Raw genomic sequence first — 24,476 nt, 5'->3', positions numbered from 1 at the left:
AAACGGTTTAAAATAAGGTCGATTGCGAAAATCGAGTATTATTTTATTTTAAATTCGTACAATCCAATTGCTATCGTACGATAGCAAATAACCTGTAAATACACGTCACGGACACATCGTATAGGCCAAATCGTGTAATGAATAATATATAAGACACATCACCTCCATGGCATACACGTACACGATATTATTATAATTTATAATATCAGCGGATTACGAGTAGGATATTAACATTTAAGAATTTATATAAGTACTTAAATATTTTAGTATAAAAAATGTTTTCGATTTCAGACCTGTTCATTCTAAAATAACTGTAGTACTGTTGTGGAAAACATAGTTAGAAATGTAAAATAAAAACACAATACTGTAAATTAAAGAAATTATTATTATTGATATTTTTTTTTAATTTTTATCATTATTATTCGAACAAAACATTAAACAATTATGCATTTCATAAATTATAACATGTACATATTAAAATTAACAATAATTTATGAATGCATTTTCCGTCTTTTATGCACAGCAGAAAAAGGAGACGAACGTAAACAGCCAATATTTTTTTTTTTTGTACATGAGACTTTTACATTAATCTTTTATGTTTTATCGATACGACAATAATAGTTATAATAATAATAATACATGTTATATAATAATATATAATATTTATTCTAATTAACCTACAAATGAATATATCATTTTATTAGTCTTTTATACATTATACAATAATAATAATTAAAAAATTTGCGAGTTATTTGTATTTATATAATATATAATATACTCACTACAAATATATGTTATTTACACACAGACATTATATACATATTGTATAAACCTTCAACTATTTACAACGTTTCATTTAATATATATTATATTATTTATTTATATGGTATATAAAAATGAGGATTTAAAAACAACAACGCACACAAAATGACTAGAAAAATGGACAGTTTCCATTTTTGTGCGTACGAGATGGAAAATAATAATTGAACACAATTATAATACACTTGTGTATGTACATAATATAATAATATATATATATACAAGAAGATAAACGGGCCTCACTGCAGATGGTAATCGAAGCGGTCATCTGACGCTCCGCCGACTGAGATACCGCGTGGTCCAACGACGATACCACGCCGTTGGTATCTATATACCATCTGCACTGACTCACGCATCATTCAGACATCGCTGTCCGCTTCGGAACTGTATCCATCGTAGTGCATTGTCCCGTCGTCCCTGTGTTGCGCCGACTGCGGAGAACCCTCGCCATAATGGTGCATTTCGCTGTCTGATCCGCTGTTCTGGGTCTCCTGCTTCCACTTGTTGACGTGATGGGAGTTCTTCGAGCCGCCACCGCCGCCACCCGACTGCTGTTGCTGCACCTTGGCTTCTTCTTCTTGTTGCATCCTTTTGTGCTTTGTGCGCCTGTTTTGAAACCAAACTTTGACCTGTGAACAGAGGCGACGTGGTTATTATTCAATTTATGATCGTACTGACATTAATACAGCGTTATATCTATACGGGTGGTCAGGAATTTTTTAGGGGGTATTTATGTTATAATTATGTGTAATAATATGTGAGAGGTTTTAATGAGTTAACTGCACAATCTCCATTGCGAAATCATCGATCTTCATATTAATATCCAATACTTAATACAAAATAGAAAGAACCGCACATGACAATATATTTTGTAGAAATCTGAATCATAATATACAATAAATAATATATTTTTGCATAAATACGACCGTGGATGCTTCGCCCACTATATTAATTATACCTGAACGTCCTAAACTATATAACAGTGGATTTCAATCTTTTTTTCACAATGACATCTTAACTTAAATCCAAATAAATGGCGACATGCTTAAATCATCAAGACTAAAAAGAGTAGGTACCTATACTGATTGCTATGAAATTATACGAATAACTTTAGCCGAAAAATATGTTTAGTAACAAACATTACGGTACTATATGTGACACATCGGTTGATTATCATACGGAATTATAATAATTACAATGTTGCAGGAAGGTTTCTTTTACACGTGTACTGAACATATTATAACAGTTATAATGAGTTATATATTCGTATAATATGCTATATACTCGAACTATTTAAACATATTATTATTATAATACAATTTATTGCTATTACTAATATATTTTCTTTGACGCCCGCAGTAAGTATATTCAATAAACACGCGATGATAAATTATTATTGTTTTATACGCTTATATATGTAGGTACATCATATAACGACGAGTCACGCATCGTAATAATATTATATAATATTTTTAATGCTCAATTGCATTTATACTAAACGTTTCTCGTGTTACGATTAAAACACATTCATGAACATAATTTAATACATACCTATAACCGTAAAATTGTAAACTCGCTAGGTTAACTCATATATCGCGTAAATATTATAGTATATAAGTCGAATTCACACAGACTCATAGGAAATTAATGGATATAATTATTGATCGTTGCTTTCGAGAGTTAGTGTATATTTTTCTGTATGATGCACATTATATATTTATATTTTATGATAAATTACTATAAATGTCGATGGGTATTATATAATATATATACATACATATAAATAAAATTTAACTTAAGCATATTGGAGTTATATTATTCTATAAAATGACGTATATGATTATATACACATTCACGCACTTAATATTATAATATGGGTATACGTACACACATAATATACAGAACACAATAAAGGTCAGAGTAAATTTCTTTCAAATTTGAAAACAATTCTTAAAAGTTGTCCTTACGCCATTTTAATAATACATTTCCAATATAATATGTATCGTACATTCATACGACCTGAGTCCCGACTCATATGTGTGGAATTCAATTCGCATCTCATCCATTTATATTATATACGCCTATGTGTATATATAATAATTATATTATAAATCATCGTTATGATTACTGCCGGAACTTAAGCCATAAATGATACACGTGGAATATAATAAATAAATATGATAAAAGCGGATTTAAAAAAAATAATTGAATAAAACGAAAAGAGTGACAACAGTGACAAGTCTTGCTATTTTTATTTATGAAATAACAAAATCGGTCTTTATAGGAACACACGTAAAATACCTCTATATTAATTTAATATATATATATATAGTATATAAATACATAATACATATATACATATGTAATACAAACAATATACGATTATCATATATACATATATGATATTGTACTTAGGGAATATATTATTATATTCGTATACACGCTCGTGATGATATAATATGCAAGCTCGTAAAACTGACGTAGGTGGGTCGGTTAAAATAGGGGTGAAATAAATATAAGGGACCGGGGGCTGTTTACTCGGTAGATGATTGCCGGTTAATCTGCAATACGCGCGCAAACAGTACGTGACGGAAAATGGATCTCGGGCGATTTCATTTCCGAGTAAAATATCGTCGAGGAAAATAAAAAAATAAATAATATAATACATACATATATTGCAGAGCACTGCACATCATATGATTTACGGAAGGGCAAAAAATAACACGCACATACACTAGTCCGCTCGCGTCCAAAAGCGCCCGTTGAAAGATGGCCGATTTATAAAACGATTGAAAAATAATATTTGCACTGCCATAATACACATTATATTATATATATATATATATAATCGGAAAGAGGTAGCTTAGTACAACCCACATCAATAGTGAGTGAACGAGTGAGTAAGAGAAACACATCGCTAAAGGGAGTCAGCCTTTGCAGTCTACAGTTATGTATATTATATGTGTATGTACGTAAAAGTTAGGGTGAGTCTACCGTTTTAATATTATATATATAGTATAAATAGATGATAATAATATTAAATTTACTATATAGTATATTTACATTACTCGGACATTAATCGCACGGAAATCAATTTCATGCAGGTGATAAAAAAATAAACAAATAACGACTCAAGGTTAAACATTATTTAAATGTAATTATATATTATTGTCTACTACAGCATTTAAAAAATAAAATTTTAAAAAAATGCAGTAAATTACCATAATTTGTTTTTTGGTTTAATTGTAATAATTATATCATACAGACGTTTTTCTCTAATAAATTAATAGTATTCGACTTGAAAAAACTTTTTCTAGCGCGGTATACATACACAGTACAATTACTGAGATTTAAATTTATTATCCCTAACATAATTAACTCTACGCCAATTGCTTGTGAAGCAAATTCTATGTTAATAATAATTACTTTATTTAACGTGCAATTATTGTGCATATATACGTCTCGTGAATATTGTTTTCTACGATCACAGTATGTATTATATAATATTATATATAATACCATCTATATACTCGTATACTCGATGTAATATGTTTCAACGTTTCATTAAATTATTTTACAACGTTCATAAAAATATTTGTTATTCTCAATTAGAATAATCTTCCAGTTTTAACTACACAGAAGTAAATCGTAGTGTATAATACTTAATAATGGTCTTAATGGGTGAGGGTGTATGTTCATGTAATAAAATTAAACGGGGTTCGCAATTACAACACGACTTAGTATTTACTATTGATTGTATGAAGATACCAAATGTTTCAATCACTAGCTGCGACTTAATAACGAACTAGAATATAATAATTACCTACATATTATAATATATTAAACGAAAACGTGATTTTTTTTTATTATAAATGCACACTATTATAAAAACATATACAATACAATACGTTCAAGCTTCTCAAAGATCGATTGAGCTTTTCGTTTCCGTTATTTTTTAAGGAGAAAAATACGAATTGTTTGATATTTATCAAAAAAAAAAAAAAAAAAAATAACTATGTAAACGTGGTAGGAGGAATTTATTTTTATTTTATTTTGAAAGGTTTATTACCCCTTTTGCGTCTTCCATGATTCTATCCGCGATACAAGTTATCCCGAGAATTATTCGTCGTGACGGCAACAACGACGATGATAAACACGAGTCGTTTTAGGTCGCGACAAAAATAGCTAGACGATATGTACTATTTTATACACAACAATGACTATACGAGTATATATACTGCATATACGAAGGATGGCAATTTCCTTTTTCCAAGGAGTACCCGAAACTACAGTTGCTACAGCAGTTACCATAATACTGTGACGCGACAACAGCAGTGCGTTTTAAAGTCAACCCTCCTCCAACCTTTCCCTCCATAAGTTATAACACAAGGGTGGTAATCAAATATCTGTTTTCTCGGGTATTATTTATTTTTTATTTTACTTCCTCCGGATTTATAGCTATTTCCCGGTAGCACATCAAAATTTGGTACGTGACACAATATAATATTATATATTATATAATATATATCATACATAGCTACCGAGGCTCCAAGACAAAATTTTCACATAATATGATTTACAATATAGTTGTAAAACCACTCGTCATGGAAAGCACTGAATTAAACTTGTTTAAATATATATATATATAATATTATGTGCAAGGATTCGCCAAGTATGCTAACCTTTATTTTTCCCTTAAGTAAAAAATGTATTTGAATTTTGATTTTTAGAATTATAAGTATACATACTTAAGAACCATATTTTTAAATATTTAGAAATTGTATCTTATTTAGAAGGTATTTTGTGTTGATATAAACTTCTTTTGCTAAATGAGAACCATTTTTTATCATAATATTATGTCAAGATGATTATTTTTTAAATGTTGATATGTATAAACTAAAATTCAAATAATTAGTTTATAGGTTATTAAACTGTATAAATTATAAAGATAATAGTGAACAGTCAATATGTTTCTATTATGGTTTAGAAGATTTTATGACGTCTACGATAATTTTAGAATTTGTAAAAATTGTTTGAAAATAATAAATACAAAATTAAATAGTAATTATATTAATTTTATATTTTATTTAAAACCATTATTAAACACTATTATTGTCCTTATTTTAATAACTTAGAAACTACTTGTTTAAATTTGAAATTTGATACGTCAACATTTAAAAAAAAGAACTGGTTAAAAATGTATAATAAAAAAAATAGTTTCCATTAATATAAATAAAAGTTTGTATCACCACAACTATTATTTCTATTAAACGATATAAAAAATTAAGATTTTTTTAGATATGATCTTTTCTTAAAAATTCAAATAAATTATTATTAAAAAATAAAAGAGCGGTAAGCATTCTTGGAAATTATAATTTTTTCACGCTACATTTTTCGACAGCAATAGTATTAATTAAGGATCGAAATGAAATTATACCTACATAAACTTTATCATATAATTCATTTAATATTATTATTCTAATAAATAATAATTTATCGTTATATGCATACGCGAGATGTGAACGTTATTTGATCCACAGAAGCGGATGAACACTGTACGAATTACGTACCTATTTATATTACAGTGTTTACACACACATAGGGATATAATATGAAAATCAATTTTTGACGAAAAACCGTCCACGACACGTTTTCCTATTAGGTTTTTCTGATTGGTGTTTACCATAGATTTTCTGTAGTATCTATATGTTATTTAATATTATAAATATTATGATAAAATGTGTGCGATACACACCAAAACGTACACATGCACACATCCAGGTTTTTACTAGAAAAGATTTTTATTTTTTATTATTGTTTATAGATAATGCATAAATCGACATAGAAATTATTGTTTGTTATATTTGTTAAATAAATATAAAAGTCATGATCTATTGTAGACCCAACTATTGTGTATCTACTAATAGATCGTAAGCTACTATAATTTTTGTGTTAATAGAATCTGTTAATTTTATTTTAAAAATGTGTAATAATTAGTGTAATATTGGAAACTATAGAAAAATTACGATTAGAAGAAATAAGTACATTTCATGTTATTTTCAATTCTAAATTGATTTTTACTAAACCATCACACAGTTTTATTTAAAAATAAGAATATTTTAAAGGTCACAGAAAAATCAACTCTATGAGTAATGTAAGGTTTTGCGGATACGAAATTATCGAATATGGTGACAACGATAATGATAATAATAATAAGACGGAAGAACAATGCATTATGATATATCATTAAGTATTTTATATCAAATGACCCATGTTGGTTTTGCAATATTCGCCCTACTTCAAAGGAGTAATTCCTACATAATATAATATATACAGTCTGATACATGCGCATATTATATATTGTACTGTTATACGTAGCTTATTCGCTTATTATTAATAGACATATATAAAACAAGCTCAGTTTTCCACTACATTAAACGCCGATGACGCGCTCCGCGCCCTTCAATCGTATCCTCACCAACCCTAAAAACCCCCAGCGCCGTTAATACCACAGCATCATGCTGCCGATCTCGGGGGAACGTTTTTCGTGCACAATGTTAGACATACGCGCTATATTACCGTCGTTATATTATTATTACGGCACGCGAATTATGTTCTAAGTTATTGTCGGGAACACGAATACATACATGTATACAAAATATGTATATATATATATACGATTGAACTACATGTCCCTTAGCTCATATCATATATGTACCAATGCGCATATCAGTGTAATGTTTATAATGACATCAAGTAAAACGATAAAAACAGTTCATATATGTGCAGTGGTGGATGAACCGTTTCAGAATTCAAAATGGCCGTTGAAAACGGCAATATTATAATATTATGTACACGTATATATGGTGTGTATACAATATAATATATATAATATATATTGTAAAATATCCTCAATCCCGTTTTATTCTTAAAAATGTATCCATACTCAAATTCTAATTATTGAAATTGTTTTTAAACCAATTAAATCTTCTTCAGGTCTCATCGTATTACCGCAATAACTATATTTGTTTACCTATAAATACCTATGTTCATAATAGCTAATATAATTAACAGTATTCTCGCTACTACACCTTGCAAAAAGTAGAACATACAGAATTTATTTGTTCAAATATCGATTTCGATCTCGAAAAATTATTCAATTAATAATTATAGAAAAACATAATATATTATAACAATATATTTTTAATTAAGAAAAAATTTCTTTAATCACCACATCTTTTTGAATCTAATAATATGCTTTTATTCCATAAATAAAAATTTGAATAAATACTTATATTTTATATTAATAATCTGTTAAAATATTGTATCTCACAGATGTCTATATTTAGATTACATCATATATAATGATACAGAAATTTGAATGTTTTCCAAGAGGTCGTGTTTTATTGCACCGCGGAGAAACTGGATTTATGTATTATATTTATTGTATAATATAGTCTATAATATACTGTCGTTTATATTAATGTCATGAATTTTAGCATGATCACGATAAAAAAAAGAGGTTATATTTCAATTTTATCCCTATATATACAATATACAAAGTATTACGATTAATGAAAATATAAAATATTAATGCCTAAGTTTATAAGCCTAAGATAATATAAATATCGGTATATTCGACATAACAATACTTGCGCTACATGAACGTTACCAAAATTCTATTATTCGAACAAATTTGAGTTATATGTATTTCCAAGTTCAAAAATTACCTATACATTATTAGTTTGATTTGATTATTGAAAAATTATGACGTATGATTTAATAAAATTGGGTATCTTTACACAGGTAGGTTTATCATATACATATCGTATAACAATCATGTATTTTTCTATTCCCCATTAACATTGTATAAAATACAAAAAAGTGACAAAAGTTTTGCTAGCTTATAACAATATAAGGTTCCTACCCATACATACAATATTATTTTAATATAACTACTAAACCGTTGGCACAGCGGTAATAAAAATAAAACGCATTTAAAAAAAAAACACAAATTCGCATTGTCGATGTGCACGCGAATCATAAATTCTATTCATAAAATAATTATTATCACAGTATCATATTATGCAGACGCATAGTGCAATAATATGGGAGCATATATATATTTAAATTTTATGTACAGTATACACAGATATATGAACCAACAAAAATTAGTGCCAAAATAATGCGCTGGTGGAGTATTCGATTCCGGTCGGGTTTTGTTAAACATTATATATTATAATAGTAATAAAACATAATATATATGAGCGAGGGCCGCTGCATCGGCGTGTAGCATGGCAATTGTTTTAAATCATGTTCATATACTTGGACTAATATTGTATTCCGTGTGATTATATTACAGCCGTATCTATACATATATGTACATAGTACAGTCTATACAATAATTATAATTGTTTGATTTTATATTTTATCGTTTCTGTCAGCTATAAATTTGTATATATATAGTGTGTGTTACCTAGATAAATCCTATCGTTAAATATCATTGGACTATAAATATATATTATTATACGCATTTCGTGATGCATTATTATTTATTTACCTATTATATACGTCTATAATACAAATATATATAAAAATATTACATGTAAAAAGCAACACAAATTGACACACAATATAATATTTTATACGGTCGTGGCCGCGGTGCGTCCTTTGGGATTGGGAGTGAGCGAGATAAATCGTTTCGTGTTAATAAAACGCCGTTTGGGGCTGTTGGGTGCGTAAAAAAAATTTAACGACGCCTCTTATTATAATTTGCCCTCGCGAGTTGACTACCGTTTTAGGGTGAATGTATATGGTACCCGCCTCCGTCATTGGTCGAAACGGTCCCAGAAGGGCACTCGAAATTTATCCCCCTCGTTACGCATGCACGTATATATATATATATATATGCATAAGTAGGTACGCGTCCCTTCGTGGTCCGAAAAGAATAACAACTAATTTACACGAGTGTTATTTTATACGCGATAGTATTATGTATAACTGTATAAGACAATCCAATTGGATTACGCAAAAGGGGTGATGGTTATAGTCTTATATGTAGGTTAGGGAGTTGTATTATTTTTTTTTTTGTCCGATCACCTTTTTTTGTTTGTAATGGATGCGTGTACGGGGTTATTACCATAATATATATTCAAAAAAATATATAAATCTACATAATATGTAATATATATATAAATAATAACTAAAAATATAGTTGAATTAAAAAAATTGGTTGATGGGCATATACTATATAATATTCCCTTTAAACATCGTACATAATATGAATGTAATCATCATCGCAACGAGCCAAAGGTCTGACCTCAATTTCGGATAATCAAATTTATAATTAATAATTTCGTCGTGTTTCTTTTTTTATTATTTCAGAACGCGTCTCTGGCATCCGATAATTACTGCGTATTTTGTCAATAACTATAATATAATACATCAACACTGTAACACATAAATTTACAGGAAGATTGCGATAAACACGTGAGATTAGTAAGGTATACACTAAGAGCACGATGATCGTATATGTATATATATATATATATATATAAGTAAACATTTAATTAGGCAACATTCATTTTAAATTTTATAGTCCACTTTTTTATGATGACATATTATATTATAATGAAAAAATTCTCGAGAACGTTTTGTAACCAATTAGTATAGTTGTATACAGTGATAAAAAAAAAAAAAAAAAAATCATAAACGATTTAATTACAGATGATTGACCATAATAACACGATGTAATTATATATAATATATATTTATTATTATTATATGTATTATGGGTCCGTATAGACGTAACAAGATTTACTACATAGCCAGCAAAAATGATTAAAAACGCATTTTCGTTTCGAGAACAATTTTATCTAAACCGTTATTTAACAACACTGTTTAACACCCTCTTGTCAAACAACAAGTGACGAGAGTGGAAGCGGCATGGCAGCCATTATGATTTCTTTTCATCCCTCCGTGCGATTAGCGAGTACCCGTTTAATCTGACTCCCATAATAATATATATAATATCCGTCCATATATTTATAATCCTTTCAAAAGGTTAACAGTAAAACGACGTTACTGGTATAATGCTATTATATTATATTATATTAATATAATAAGTGTGCGTGTGATGTGTGTAATATGTACGTACACCCGTAGATGTTTTAATGCCTAAACTTCTAGACGATGTGTTTTTTTTTAATATGTATTTATTATTTTTTTTTTTTATTGCGCATTCTGCTTTATAACATGAAAAATATTATATTCGCATTATTGCAGTGTTGACAACAGACAATGATCACCGACGTCAAGGTATCAAAACATACTCCCGCATTGTACATGCTTAACGTCAAAAAATAATAATATAACGACCCATAAAGTAATTGCAGACGGACGCAATCCGATTAGACTACGCTGCGGCGGTGGATACACAATACCTACATATAGCATAACATAGATGCATGCGGTGGCAGATAATTCGTCATATTAATAAAAATAATAATATAGTATGAAATAAATAAAAAATATCTAAAATTACTAATTAAATTATACCCATTGACTATTGTAAATGTAACTAGTTGAAATTGATGAAAAGAAAAAACTATTTAGTCGATAAAGGTAAAAATGTTAATATTTTTATGTTGTAATAAATATTTATGTATTAAAATTATAAATTTATAAATATTAAATTGACAATGAGAAATCTAAGTAAATTATCTTTTTTTAACTTTGTAATGTGTATATTTGAATATAAACAAACAACGTTAAAATACAACACGACGGGTTCCCGAAAACAAAATTAAAACGTCTGCGGTTGTCAGACAAAAAAATAATTTGAAATAATTATAAAAACATACAGGTGCTTATATTATAATGTAAACAGCGCATCCGTAAATATACGAGATAGCTTGACCTCGACTTAAAAAATAATGTGTGGTATTAAATATATCTATAATTAAAATAGGTACCTATTAATTAGGTAGTAATAATATACATATTGTATTGAATAGTATTATACATTATAATTATATTATATTCATATGACACTCACCTGTGTTTCGGTTAAACTTAACGATTGAGCCAACTGTTTTCTTTCGGCACCAACGACGTAATGGTTTTTCTCAAAAGCGTGTTCCAATTTAAGCAGTTGACTGGGGCTAAAAGCGGTCCTTATTCTTTTGGGTTTTCTGAAGGGTTGTAATAAAAATCCTGGTATGTCTGGACCTGTTATAAGTAAAAAAATGTTTAATTTAATATTTGTAGAAATAACTAACTGAATCAGTTAGCAGCTGAACGCGTTTATCATAGTAATAATAATATTATATTATGTGGCAGTGTTGTTTGTTTGTTGGATATTATTACGCTTTGCTTTTATAACACCATTTTCCGACAACCAACAAAACACGGTTGCATAAAATTGTTATTAATGGTTGTTAAGATAATCGGATGTCAGGAGCGTATAAGGATTGTGTCACGAAGACGACCCGGCATGGGGTCTATACCGAAAATCTTTGCGCCTGATAACATTGTACCCACTCTAATTTGAAAGCCAACAGTGATAAAATATTCAACGGCGGTGTCAAATAAATTTATTTTCGAAACTCGTTTGGAATATATTATTATAACAAGACAAGGGCCTACGAATCCAATATGATATCTCCCCTCCACCCACCACATACAAATATAATATATATATATATTATAAATGTGAACATGAATACGTATGTGCGCGCTCGTGTGTGTGCGTGTGTGTTAACAGCTTCATTAGAATATACAATTGGACAATGCAGAGTTTGTTATATAAATTAAACATAATATATTAGTCGGTGTAGGCGAGACTTCAATAATATTGTCTCGCTGTAATATATTATATACTTTATTCCAATCGTCGCCCCGCCGTTTTTCTATTAAATTGTTTTTCGTTCCATCCTGTGTGCGACTACTCCCAGACGAAAATTAGGTAGGTACTTACTACCTATCTTAAACGTACATAACATAAAGTATATTATAGTGTGCAGCAGCCAACAGGTAATTATATGACGTATACGACTGTACGAAAGAATTTAAAATGATGCTTAGACGTAAATATGTTATTATTTGAAGAGAACACAGTTAGACATTATAATCATTCATCAATTACTAAACAAAGATATATTTTCACATTCAAATCGATCGCTTATATAAAATTATTTTATACTAAACATTATTTATCAGATACACATTAAAATTGGTCAAACTTATAAAGGTCATCGCAATAAAATTTGAGCTGACCGTAATTCGGCAACCGAGAACATAATATAGAATCTAAATAATATACCATATTATCTTATGTGGTTTACTCGATGGTCGCAATGTCGCTGTCATTACTAACATTTTATCACATCGCATTCGTTTGATTTCCATAAGAATTATCGAGAACACCATCGCAGGTCGGGTTATCGCACACAGACTACTCAGCTAACGTATACTCACAACATATTGCATATATTACTATAACAATTCTTATACAAAATCATATTCACATACACTGAACATAAGTGTATAAATGTATAATAATTATTATATGTCACGCGCGCGCGTGTGTGTATGTGTGTAGAAAAGACAAATTCCCGAGTACGTATTTAATATAGTATAATAATTATATAATTAATAAATAATAACTGTTTGATTAATCATTTCGTATGAGTTACGATTTATGAATATAATGTAATCGTTTAAACTCAAGTCTTGATCGAACGTATCCTTCAAGAGGTACCTATATGTGGCCTGGAGTGCTGTAGCAGCAGAAAAAAGATGTTTAAAAAAAACATGTTTATCATTTAAGTAAAAATAATTGTTAGAAATAAATAAATACCATCCAACGATAACCGATCGTTTAGCAAGCCATAATAATGACGACTGAGTAACGAATAAAATAATATATGAATTTTTAAAACACATGAACGTATAGGTATAATATATACTATATATTATATAGTATACTATTGCACCGCTTTTGCATGAAACGATGCATATAATATTTTTATATGCATCGTTATACGGTTATACGCATAATATGTGTGTTGAAAAGGACGAAATGCGGAAATTCAATATAAAAATGATATATTCAATGGTATTAATATAATATTATTCATGTCGTTCGTTTAACAGCAACCGCGTTATTTTAAATAAAAGTCACTTATTATTCTAATCCATATTATTGTGTATTAATATTTAATACATACTATTATTTTATCGTTCATTCAACGTACCTAATAGGTACCTACCACGCTGCGCGCACAACAATAAAAATAACTCAAAATTATAGTAATAATACGTATTATATTGTGTAGTTACATAGTTATATAGTACAATATATACTATATACCATGCACACCTATATATACTTAAAGATAACAGTTAGTAATTTAAACCATATGATAAACCCGTAGGCATTAGTTAATACTGATTGACCGTTTAACTCGTATTACAATATTCATCATTGTGCAGGCAGTGCATTTTATAACCATATTATACATAATGCTTTACATTTTGACACACATATTATACGTTTATAACTTATATTGTTATACAATGTGCGTGCAGTGTACGGAAAATAATTGAAGTATATTATAATTATTTGATGTTGAATACAATGATATTATAATATAGTAGGCGGTGGTAATATTTCAACGTATGTTGATTTTAAATTTTTATTTTACAACGATTTTCACACATAATTTTATCGTGATAGTGTGTGTAAGTCGCACGCAATAAATATTATAATTACCGGAAACAATTTGTTTTTAACCGAAAAATTACATGACGTTTTACAAACCGTACGCATGTCTCCTACCCCTCACGCCACAATCTTCAAATCCCGTATTCAAAACTATTATATACTCCACCTCGGAAAATTACACGACCGAAACGTATACCTGCTAACACGCGTGCGCGCGACTGGTCTCGTTCGGACGATTATTATCATAATTATTATATTATTCTCATTTTAGACAAACGCGTCCGGTAATTTAAACGTTAATTGCCGGTTTTTGCTGTATTGTAACGAGAAACATATTAGATCGCGGTATAGTATAGTATAGTATGCAGTATAAAAATGATTATTATTATTATTATTATTATTACTATTATTATTTTTGTAATATAATCTGGTCCGGGACTAATAAAAAACTATCCATATATTATGTAAAAAGGATAAAAACAAAACAAAAACGTTTTTGGGAAGCTTATCATTATTATTATATTTTGTATCCACCTCTATTGTTTGAAATTAATTGGCACCGCCTCTCAGGATGACGGCGAGACCACCTATCTTCCTACGCGAACGCGCGCGCAATGCACAGATACACTAAGATTACACATACCCATGTTGAATATACCTAATGATACATAAACAACAATCGAAACATACGAGAATATATGATCAACCACTTTAATTTTTACAATATGTTTATAAATATATATCGAAATAAAAGAGAAAAACGGAAGTCCTCGCTGATAGATCTATCTAGATTATGTTAATCGTATAGACTATCATACGCGTGTATTGTTATTAGTAATCGAATGAAACTCCTGAAAATATAAAAAAATTAATCGCGAAGTTCACTTGCAAACGAATTTCAAATTTTTAATATTCCACTACAATCCAACGTAAGTTTATTTTTAATTTTCAAATACTTACTACGACTTTTATTTAATAATATTGAACTAAAGCAAAAAAAAAATTGAAATAAAAAGTCAACAATTTACAAGAAAATTTCGTAATGACAAATTAATTTATGATTTCAAGTTTTATTCGATAATAACTATACTGAATAGTTGGTACGATTGGTGTATATGATAGAAAGTCTATTTTGGTTACCCTTATGGGGTAGTACCCGCGGTAGGTATACATATATATACCCTCATCATCATTATAATTATTGTAATAAATTATAATACAATAACGTAATGACACGCGCATTTGGATTTTGGATGTGGTCTGTAGTGGTGCTGTATGTAGAAGTATAAATATATATAAGTGTACTCATAAATATCTACATAATAAATGATATAAATAATATATGTATATATATAGGTACGACGTCCGAGCAGTAATTAATAATTAAAGGCGCTTGATAACGATATTTCGTCGGGTTGATAAGACAGCTGGACATGTCATCGCGTGTGTACAGCAAGCGGATAAGATCGCGGAGATAATTATATAGTTACATATACACATAATAATATGGGGAATAATTTCACATACTATCCCTATAAACATTTTATCGACAACGAACGCCATCTGTTGACCGACGTATGCATAAACCTACCTAGGCCTCAGGTATGGATTACACACACACATATATATATATATATATATATACATAATATAGTATACGCTCGCATAAAGGTATATAAACATGTAGGTATATCGTATTATAAATGTATATACATGTATATATACACGAATACACTTAATACGTATTTACGTTTTATTATATTGTTTTGACAATGGCAATTTACATTTTGTTTTTCATTTTTGTTCCACTACTAATTTATCGCTGTTAATTAACCGTCACGCCCGCACGGCCGACCCGAAACAACCACGAGACGGCGCAATTAATAACCGCGGGCGGCGCGACGTTAATTTTTTATTTATTTATTTTTTTTTTTTTACTTTTCCTCTCCGATAATATATACACATTTCACCTCCACCGCCCTGCACACTGTCCCCTCGGGCCCGATAACGTGTACACATTAGGTATTATAGGTATTAAAACATATAATAATAGGTATATAGCTATATTCATTATTCAATATTATATTTTATATATATAAAAGCGGTGCTACACGAGATTCGAAAAGCTGACCTATTATATAATTTGTAAAATAAAACTTGTTAAACACCACCCCTAGGGCGCAATCGTATGTGTACCTATATAATTCAGTAGCTCAACCGGTCGGAAACGCGTCAAATTCGGTGGGCAAGACAAATCCTATAATACGCTGAAAACCCACGCAAGAAATTCACAAAACCACGTTATTTTATATTTTCATGTTTTTATACATTATAATATCGTACATAATATGATCAACATAGATAATAAATACGGTGTTTTTCCTAATATAATAATAATACTTCATAGATTTTCAGCTGCCGGCAAATTATTTTCGTCAACATGGTTTTAAACGCGCTCCTATTTATGTATGTGTACATTATACAGCCGTACTCTAATAGTCCGACTATAGCTACTACAAATATGTAACATTATAATAGTTGTTAATTTATTCGATAAAAAAAAAAAATTGAAAATAAACCATACAACAATAAATATGATAAAATCAAGTCAAGTTACAATAACAAATAATATATATATATATATATATATATATATATATAAATGTATTATAGATACAGTGATGGAGTTAGAGGTTTTTTTTTTGCCTTTTTTATTTTATAGTAAAACTTACACGTATATAAATTATTTTTAATATTCCTCCCCCACCCGTTATCTCGAGCTGTATCTGCCTATGACCTGATATAAAACTAAAACAGTGATCAAAGAATACTGAACTATACTGAAGGCATATAATAAATGACACATATTCTGTTGACGCAAATTAAATATCTAAACAAGTGTAAAATATAAAAATACAAATTGTATTTTACAATCGATTCAATGTATATTGTCGTCAGTAATCTTGCGAATTTATTAATGTTGTTCGCAGCGGCAATATATATTTATACATATAATGTACATTTATACTACCAGAAAATTGAAAATAATCTACCAAAAAATATGGGTAAACCTAAATAGATACAAAATTTGCGAAGTATTAACTTTTATCTATAAATAATATTATATTACAATATTCATCATTTAGACATTTGTGTACGAATATCATGGTTAAACGCGTAATTTGAACGGTAGAAAGTAATATATGTTTTTTTTTTTAATATGATAACATAAAAATTGTAATAATTTATCGGATTCACATGAATGTTATATTATTGTTTGACGTAAAATATTATAATAACAAAAATCTACATGAAGTAAAGCATAAAATATGTTTGATATGTATATATAATACAAATGACGACTTAATACATATATTAATATTATTATTATTTATTATTTATTATTTGTATTCGTATTAATATTAGACATTCAAATTATTTTCAAAGAAAATTGACTAAATAACTAATAAGTACCTAAGTACACATGTAATGTATAATACCTACTACAAAATATTATACAAATCAACTTATCATCGGTAAATGAGTTAGTATATTTACTAGCATACGATGCGGGCTATGAAAAATTATGATTTTTTTAACCGATCCGCGGGCGACAGTGGCTCGTTTAACTACTCTTATATAGTTATATATGCTATCGTATATACAGAGTACACGTATTATAACAATCACAACAACATCCGTGCAGTAATTAGTAATTTGAACCTTAATGCGCATACTTATTATAATATATAATGTACCTATAATCTATATATATAACAATATATGCAACACACAGTGGCTTGTTATCGGTTACTTCATAGGATATGTTTTTTTTTTTTTTATTTAATCGAAGTCATTGTATCCCAAGGAAAACTGTAGGCAAGTATAATAATAATAATAATATATTATTATATAGGTGTACGTACAATACTAATCATATAGATGTATAAGTAGGTACAGGTTCTCTTCATATAGGTACACGGACTATTAGAAACAGTCATTGCGCGTGAAGAAAATATTGGGATGACGAAAGAAATACCCAACGCTGCAAAAATTTTGGATAAATAACATTAGGTATAAGGTATAAGTATAGTGTATAATCAACGCGTTTTGAAATGGACGTTTATTAGAACTTATAAGTATACATATTAAAAACCTCGCTAAGTGTATAGTTATAACGTGTCTCTCATAGATAATAAAGTATAGTTCTTGTTCTCTATTGTACACGGTAAATGGACAATTTCTGAATTAGCAATAATTATCGGTGAAACAGATTAAATTATTAATATTTTTTTTATAATTTCTTATTTGGTGTGCTACAGTTTAACAAAATAAAAGAACAAATTTCCAAACAATTCTACAAATATATTTATTTTCATGTACATTTTATGATCGAATGATCGTGGTTTCTTAAACACAACAAAGAGTATAGGTACTCTATTAATAATAATAATAATAAATAATAAGTACTTTTTAAAACGCCAAGAAGTCAAAATATAACTATAAAGAAGGATAATAGAATGACTAAAAGATTTTGTAAATAAAATTTAAATAATTAATAATCAATAAAAATAAAATCCTATGTACAGATTTCCTACACAAAAATACTAGGAATAATTTACAAAAAGTCTTTGGTTTGATATCATATTATTTTTTTGTTATCTTTAAACATATTACGTTTTAGTTTAAAATAATATTCGTTTTAGACATTGTGTAAGAAGGTATACTTATAATTATTTTATTTTTATAATATTACTTGTAAGGGGCAGGGGAAATTGTCTTATAGGTACATTAGTATACACACCACAACCGTACGAGCGTTCTCTAGAATATATTATACAGCATTCGGTCTCTCGTTCAAACAACCCATTCCCAAGAATGGGTTGAAGAAGAACAAATTACATTATAACAATGTTCTTTCGGTATATTGTAATATACATACATATGTGTGTGTGTGTGTGTGTGTGTGTGTGTGTGTGTGTGTGTGTGTGTATAAAACACTATATAGCGTATTAAACACCAACGAACGACAACTTTATGAGCAGTGCTCACTGCATCATTATGTTAACTTAACAACGCGTTATTATATATATTATAATTATATACAGTTATTATTATTGGACATTAATTATATGTACGCGATTATTACAATATTATTGTCGCTGCTGTAATTTATTTTTGAGTATCTAAAATACATATTATTTATGTGTTTGTGTCTGTAATATATATTATTATTATACATATTTAAGTGACTATATACAATAACCAACCACAGACAGGGTGTGTCGTGACTATATATACACGGTAGTGAGTTAAGTACCTATATATATGTACATTAAGCATATACACGCCGTGTTGTATGCACACACACAAAAAACGGAAACACGATTTGTTTACTACACACTACACACAATTGTTTATAAACAACCATGTTTTTTGTAGTTGTTTGGTTTGTACTTATATGCAACTATATAATAATATACGGGAGACTGTATTGATACACTATATTGTATAAACGAGAAAAATAATCCTACTAGCATGTGAAACAACAAATCCTCTTTAAATCTGTACCATCAAATTCAGCAATAATAATATCTTATAACTTATAAATTTCAAACACATATACAAAAATTATGTGGTGTAACAAATCTCGTTCTTACTTAGATCATTAATACCTATAAACATATACACCTATACTATATGCTAGCAGTTCTCAAAATTGTTTGATTTACGCATCTCCAAAAATAAAAAAATTCAATCACGTCTTCCTTGAATAAATGAAACAAAATGTTTTATTAGTGTATAGTACTAAATTAGTACTAGTAATGAATGCCTATGTACAATATCAATGTTTATATCGCGCCTCCCCTATTAAGTGCTTGTGCCTTTCAAGGGAGCCACAGCTCAGTTTGGGAACCGCTGCTACATGAATTACATGTGCGTTATATTATTATGTTACGGACATCGTATAGTATATAATATATAAATGCGAATAGTGTTGGCCTCTGTAATGATAATATTTGCGTTAAGACATAATATATAATATAACCTGTGCCAATGCGGTTAATGACGACCGAACACGCTATATTATGTATAGCTTTTATATACATATTGCGGACATTATTAGGCACCTACATACATCTACATTGTACGCCTATATATTATATTATACATTCTACAGTAATATAGTATGATTCTCAGATACTATAATAGGCATTAAAGATAGATACGCTCAATAGTCTTGTGCGGATAAACGTCAAACAGGAGTTAAAATGATATACAGCGTATACACATAATCAGTATTAGTATATTATACATATTATTATATTATTTATACATTCAGTGTTCTTATAATCTTATACATATATCAATAGGAGTTGTAGTTATACTGAAAATTGTTCAAGTATTTGTTATTGCTTTTTAGGAATTTATAAATTCAACATTATTTTTAACCGTTAGCACGTATTCTACTACGTAGACATGTATACATTATTATTAAGTGTTAAATCGCATACGTCACGAGGAAGACCTATAACGGGACTCTCATAATATATTGCGCAAATGCGATGTCTAAAAAAAATGTTATACAATACTACCTTAGTAATATACAAAAGGCGCTGCAGGAAGAGTCAAAAATAAAATATATATACATTTATTTGGGTATACAGGACACCCACTGTGATATACGAATGTTAGGACAAAAGTTTTATGGTGACCAAATTTTTTTTTCTCAAACGGGATCCGAAAAGCATTATAATAATACAATAATAATGATCCGCGTGTGCGCGTTGCATCATAACATTCAATAATAATAATATAACGTAGGTACACCCCGGAACACCTTTTTTTCAATACGCGCACATATTACACTGTACGGCCAAGAATCGTTTATTTACCTACTACAAGAGTATCATACTATCATATTGTTATGAGTGTAGGCGCTACTACACAACATATTATGTTTATAACTTATTGTAGGACAAATTTTTATTGGGTCATGGTTTCCTTACATCCCGCCTGCTGCCGAAGCGTATATTTATACATATACATGTGCGCTATTAGCATTAATCTGTACGCCCAAAACCAGCGCCTCCCGTCGTCTTAAATAGTTCTCTATACATAATCAATAAAAGTATATTTAGGTAGTACCGATATTTGTTATTATTTCGGTTATTATAGAATTCATATTATTCATCGAATATAACCGTACAACCTATGCAGAATTTCGACCGGCCGTGCTGTACGCGTACACTCCAGGGGGTTTCAAAACCCTATTCACATTAACTATAAAATAATATTTAAACGAATGGGGTTTTATATCTTGTCAAAGCGAAATTTACCAGAAATTCGATTTGTAAAATAATAATCTCCCATATAGAACCATAGTATTATACGAGGTATTATATTTGTTTATAGAAATAGCACATGTTGAATTGTTTTGTGCATATAATAGGAATCTACCTACCTATTATATTATATTGCGCAACTTGGTCATTTTTTCACCATAACATCAATACACTGGAATTTAGGAGGAAAAAAACAAATAAATATAACAGTACCCTTACCTTTTTTTTTTCTTCACGAATATTATTCGAATACGAATAGATATAAAATTATAAACGTTCAGTATTGGTAAAGTTGTGCGGTAGGGATGATTTATAATATACTATACAACGACTAAAATATCGACGTGTGGTCACATAAAATACGCAAATATGTTTTGTTTATTTAAATAAAACTCATTATTTAATCCAAAGATCCAATAATAAAGGTTCACCTACAAAAAGGCGGACATTGCGGCGCAAAAATATCCGTGACGTACTTAGTACACGAGCATATACGATTGAGGCGGGAAAAAAATTATGACTTACTACAAGTGAATACGCCGCACGTGTTATTATAGTATTCTGTAGTACCTATATAGATAACAATAAAATTGTCTATGGGTGTACAATGTATGTATATTTATAATATATATAAATATATGCGTTTGTTTCGTAAAAATGAAATAACTATACAATTAATATAATGTATTTTGAGATATAATATATATGTTCTATGTATATAATAATACAACGGCATAATGTACTTTATATTCCGTAAAGATACTTAGACGTGTAATAATACGTACTTGCTATATCATATATAGAATGAGATTTCATAAATTAAATATATATATTTGAATGTTAAACACTATTTTTATATTAAGAAATATCCAAATAATTGTAATTTTAACGAACTTACAATAGAAATAAACGCATGTAGAGATTATAAAATTGGTGTGATATAAAAAATAGATTATTTATGCTATATAGCAGTATTACAGCCCATTATTTATTAATACCTAAGCATATATATAAAGTTATATTTAAATAATAATTATATAACGTGATAATAATACTTAAATACACCTACCTATATATTTTACAAATATGCCTATCTAACAGTGTTTTTCGAACATCATGTGATAAAAGAATCAAAGGTTTAGATTTTTGATTAGGCATTGAAAAGTTCGTAATTTTTACGCACTACATTACACAAGTTTTGAACAATAATTTATAATATTTATGAAATATATATATAGGTATATAATATAAACTGCACTTACCGCCGGGAAACCTGTGCGGAAATATCCTTCCGTGCCGGGACAACAGCCACGGGTACAGGGGATACGTGTCCCGGGTAGGCTGGTGTTGCGGGTGGTGCGGATTCGGCTGAAAGTGGTGCGCCGCTGCGGCGGCGGCTGCGGCTGCGGCAAACGCGAACGGATGATGAGGATGGGGGTGGGCGGGCGGCGGCGTCAAAGGTTCGTGCACGTACTGCAACCCTTTGGCCAAGTGTCCGGCGGCTGCGGCGGCGGCTGCTGCGGCGGCCACGGACGATGATCCGTAACCGGCGGCAGCTGGCAGCGCGGACGGCTTGAACACGGTCGTGCCGCCGGTGCCGCTTGCCGCGGAAGTCTGCTGCTGTTCGTGTTGCTGTTGCTGCTGCTGGTGTTGGTGCACGTGATGGGACTGTTGATGTTGGTGTTGCTGATGCTGCTGCTGGTGATGGTGATGGTGGTGATGCGACGACGGCGGCGGCGGCGATACGCTTCCCGGGTTCAGCGGCGAACCGGCGGCCGAACTGCACGCCTCGCTCTCGTCGTGCGCTACCGACGAACCTTCGCTCCTGGCCGGCGACCGGGAACCCGCGCCCACTATGGACTCGATGGAGAATCCGATTTTCGGTTTGACGATCATCGGCGTCGCGGCCACTTGTATCATTTTAATCGACGCGGAAACAGTCGTTCGTATTTAATATGTTTGACAGGTATGTTTATACGAACTGCGACGTATGATTGGTGTGCTTAACAAACGAAACTGTCATTTAAATGGAAAAATCGTAAGACGCGGAAATACGATCACTCGCGCGCCAACGACGTACCAAAAGCGGCTGTTGTCCGCTGCATTCGAGCGGGTCGTCTTGTAGGTATACGCGCACTGCACTTCGGACGCACACGGCTGCAGTACTAAGCGCGGCGAATGAAATGCGACAATAACAGTACAGACGGGTTATAAAACAACGATCTGCAGAAACGACGACTGTAGACGACGGTACGGGCGCATGTAACGGACGGACGACGACGATAGACTGCTGTCGGCGGTGGTCCAGGCCTGTGCGCGGTCGACGCGGCGGCGGCGGCGACCGTTGCGGCGGTGGTAGGCGAAGGTGGACGGGACGGGCGAGCGGGACCGGTGGAGAGGGAAGAGCGGCGCGCTCGGTGGGCGTGACCGACGGCGATCGCGGTTGGGCGGCGAGACCGGCCCGGGAAACGAGACGGCCCATTGGCCGGCCGCTTGCGGCCCGCCGGCGCGCGCCGTGTTTACTTTTAGACCGTCGCCGTCGTTAACGCCATAACAAACATGTGTATTTAAGGTGTTAACTGTAT

The 24,476-nt window shown here is 30.5% G+C and overlaps 1 protein-coding gene across 1 annotated transcript; it reads right to left on the bottom strand.

Annotated features, from left to right (window-relative positions):
- Positions 1-863: 863 nt before the first annotated feature.
- On the bottom strand, positions 864-24,188 carry LOC112591064 (homeobox protein EMX2-like). The gene is made up of 3 exons (XM_025334716.1): positions 23,154-24,188; positions 11,876-12,048; positions 864-1,448 (listed from the first exon to the last, which is right to left on the bottom strand). The coding sequence occupies exons 1-3, from the start codon at positions 23,809-23,811 to the stop codon at positions 1,179-1,181; spliced, it is 1,101 nt and encodes a 366-aa protein (XP_025190501.1). The 5' UTR covers positions 23,812-24,188; the 3' UTR covers positions 864-1,178.
- Positions 24,189-24,476: the final 288 nt, after the last annotated feature.

This window comes from Melanaphis sacchari, unplaced genomic scaffold (genome assembly GCF_002803265.2).
Source record: "Melanaphis sacchari strain LSU unplaced genomic scaffold, SCAv2.0 Contig128_pilon_pilon, whole genome shotgun sequence".
NCBI classification, from domain to species: Eukaryota; Metazoa; Arthropoda; class Insecta; order Hemiptera; family Aphididae; genus Melanaphis; species Melanaphis sacchari.
The sequence above is the reverse complement of the archived record's forward strand: the minus strand, read 5'-3'. Positions and strand labels throughout refer to the sequence as shown.

What these genes read in the sequence shown, in the direction of transcription:
- LOC112591064 (XM_025334716.1), bottom strand. Translation starts at nt 23,811, where the DNA reads ATGATACAAGTGGCCGCGACGCCGATGATCGTCAAACCGAAAATCGGA. An exon ending in TCCGCACAGGTTTCCCGGCG is followed by an intron (nt 12,049 to 23,153) that starts GTAAGTGCAGTT and finishes TACTTATAACAG; the next exon opens with GTCCAGACATACCAGGATTT. An exon ending in TAAGTTTAACCGAAACACAG is followed by an intron (nt 1,449 to 11,875) that starts GTGAGTGTCATA and finishes CTCTGTTCACAG; the next exon opens with GTCAAAGTTTGGTTTCAAAA.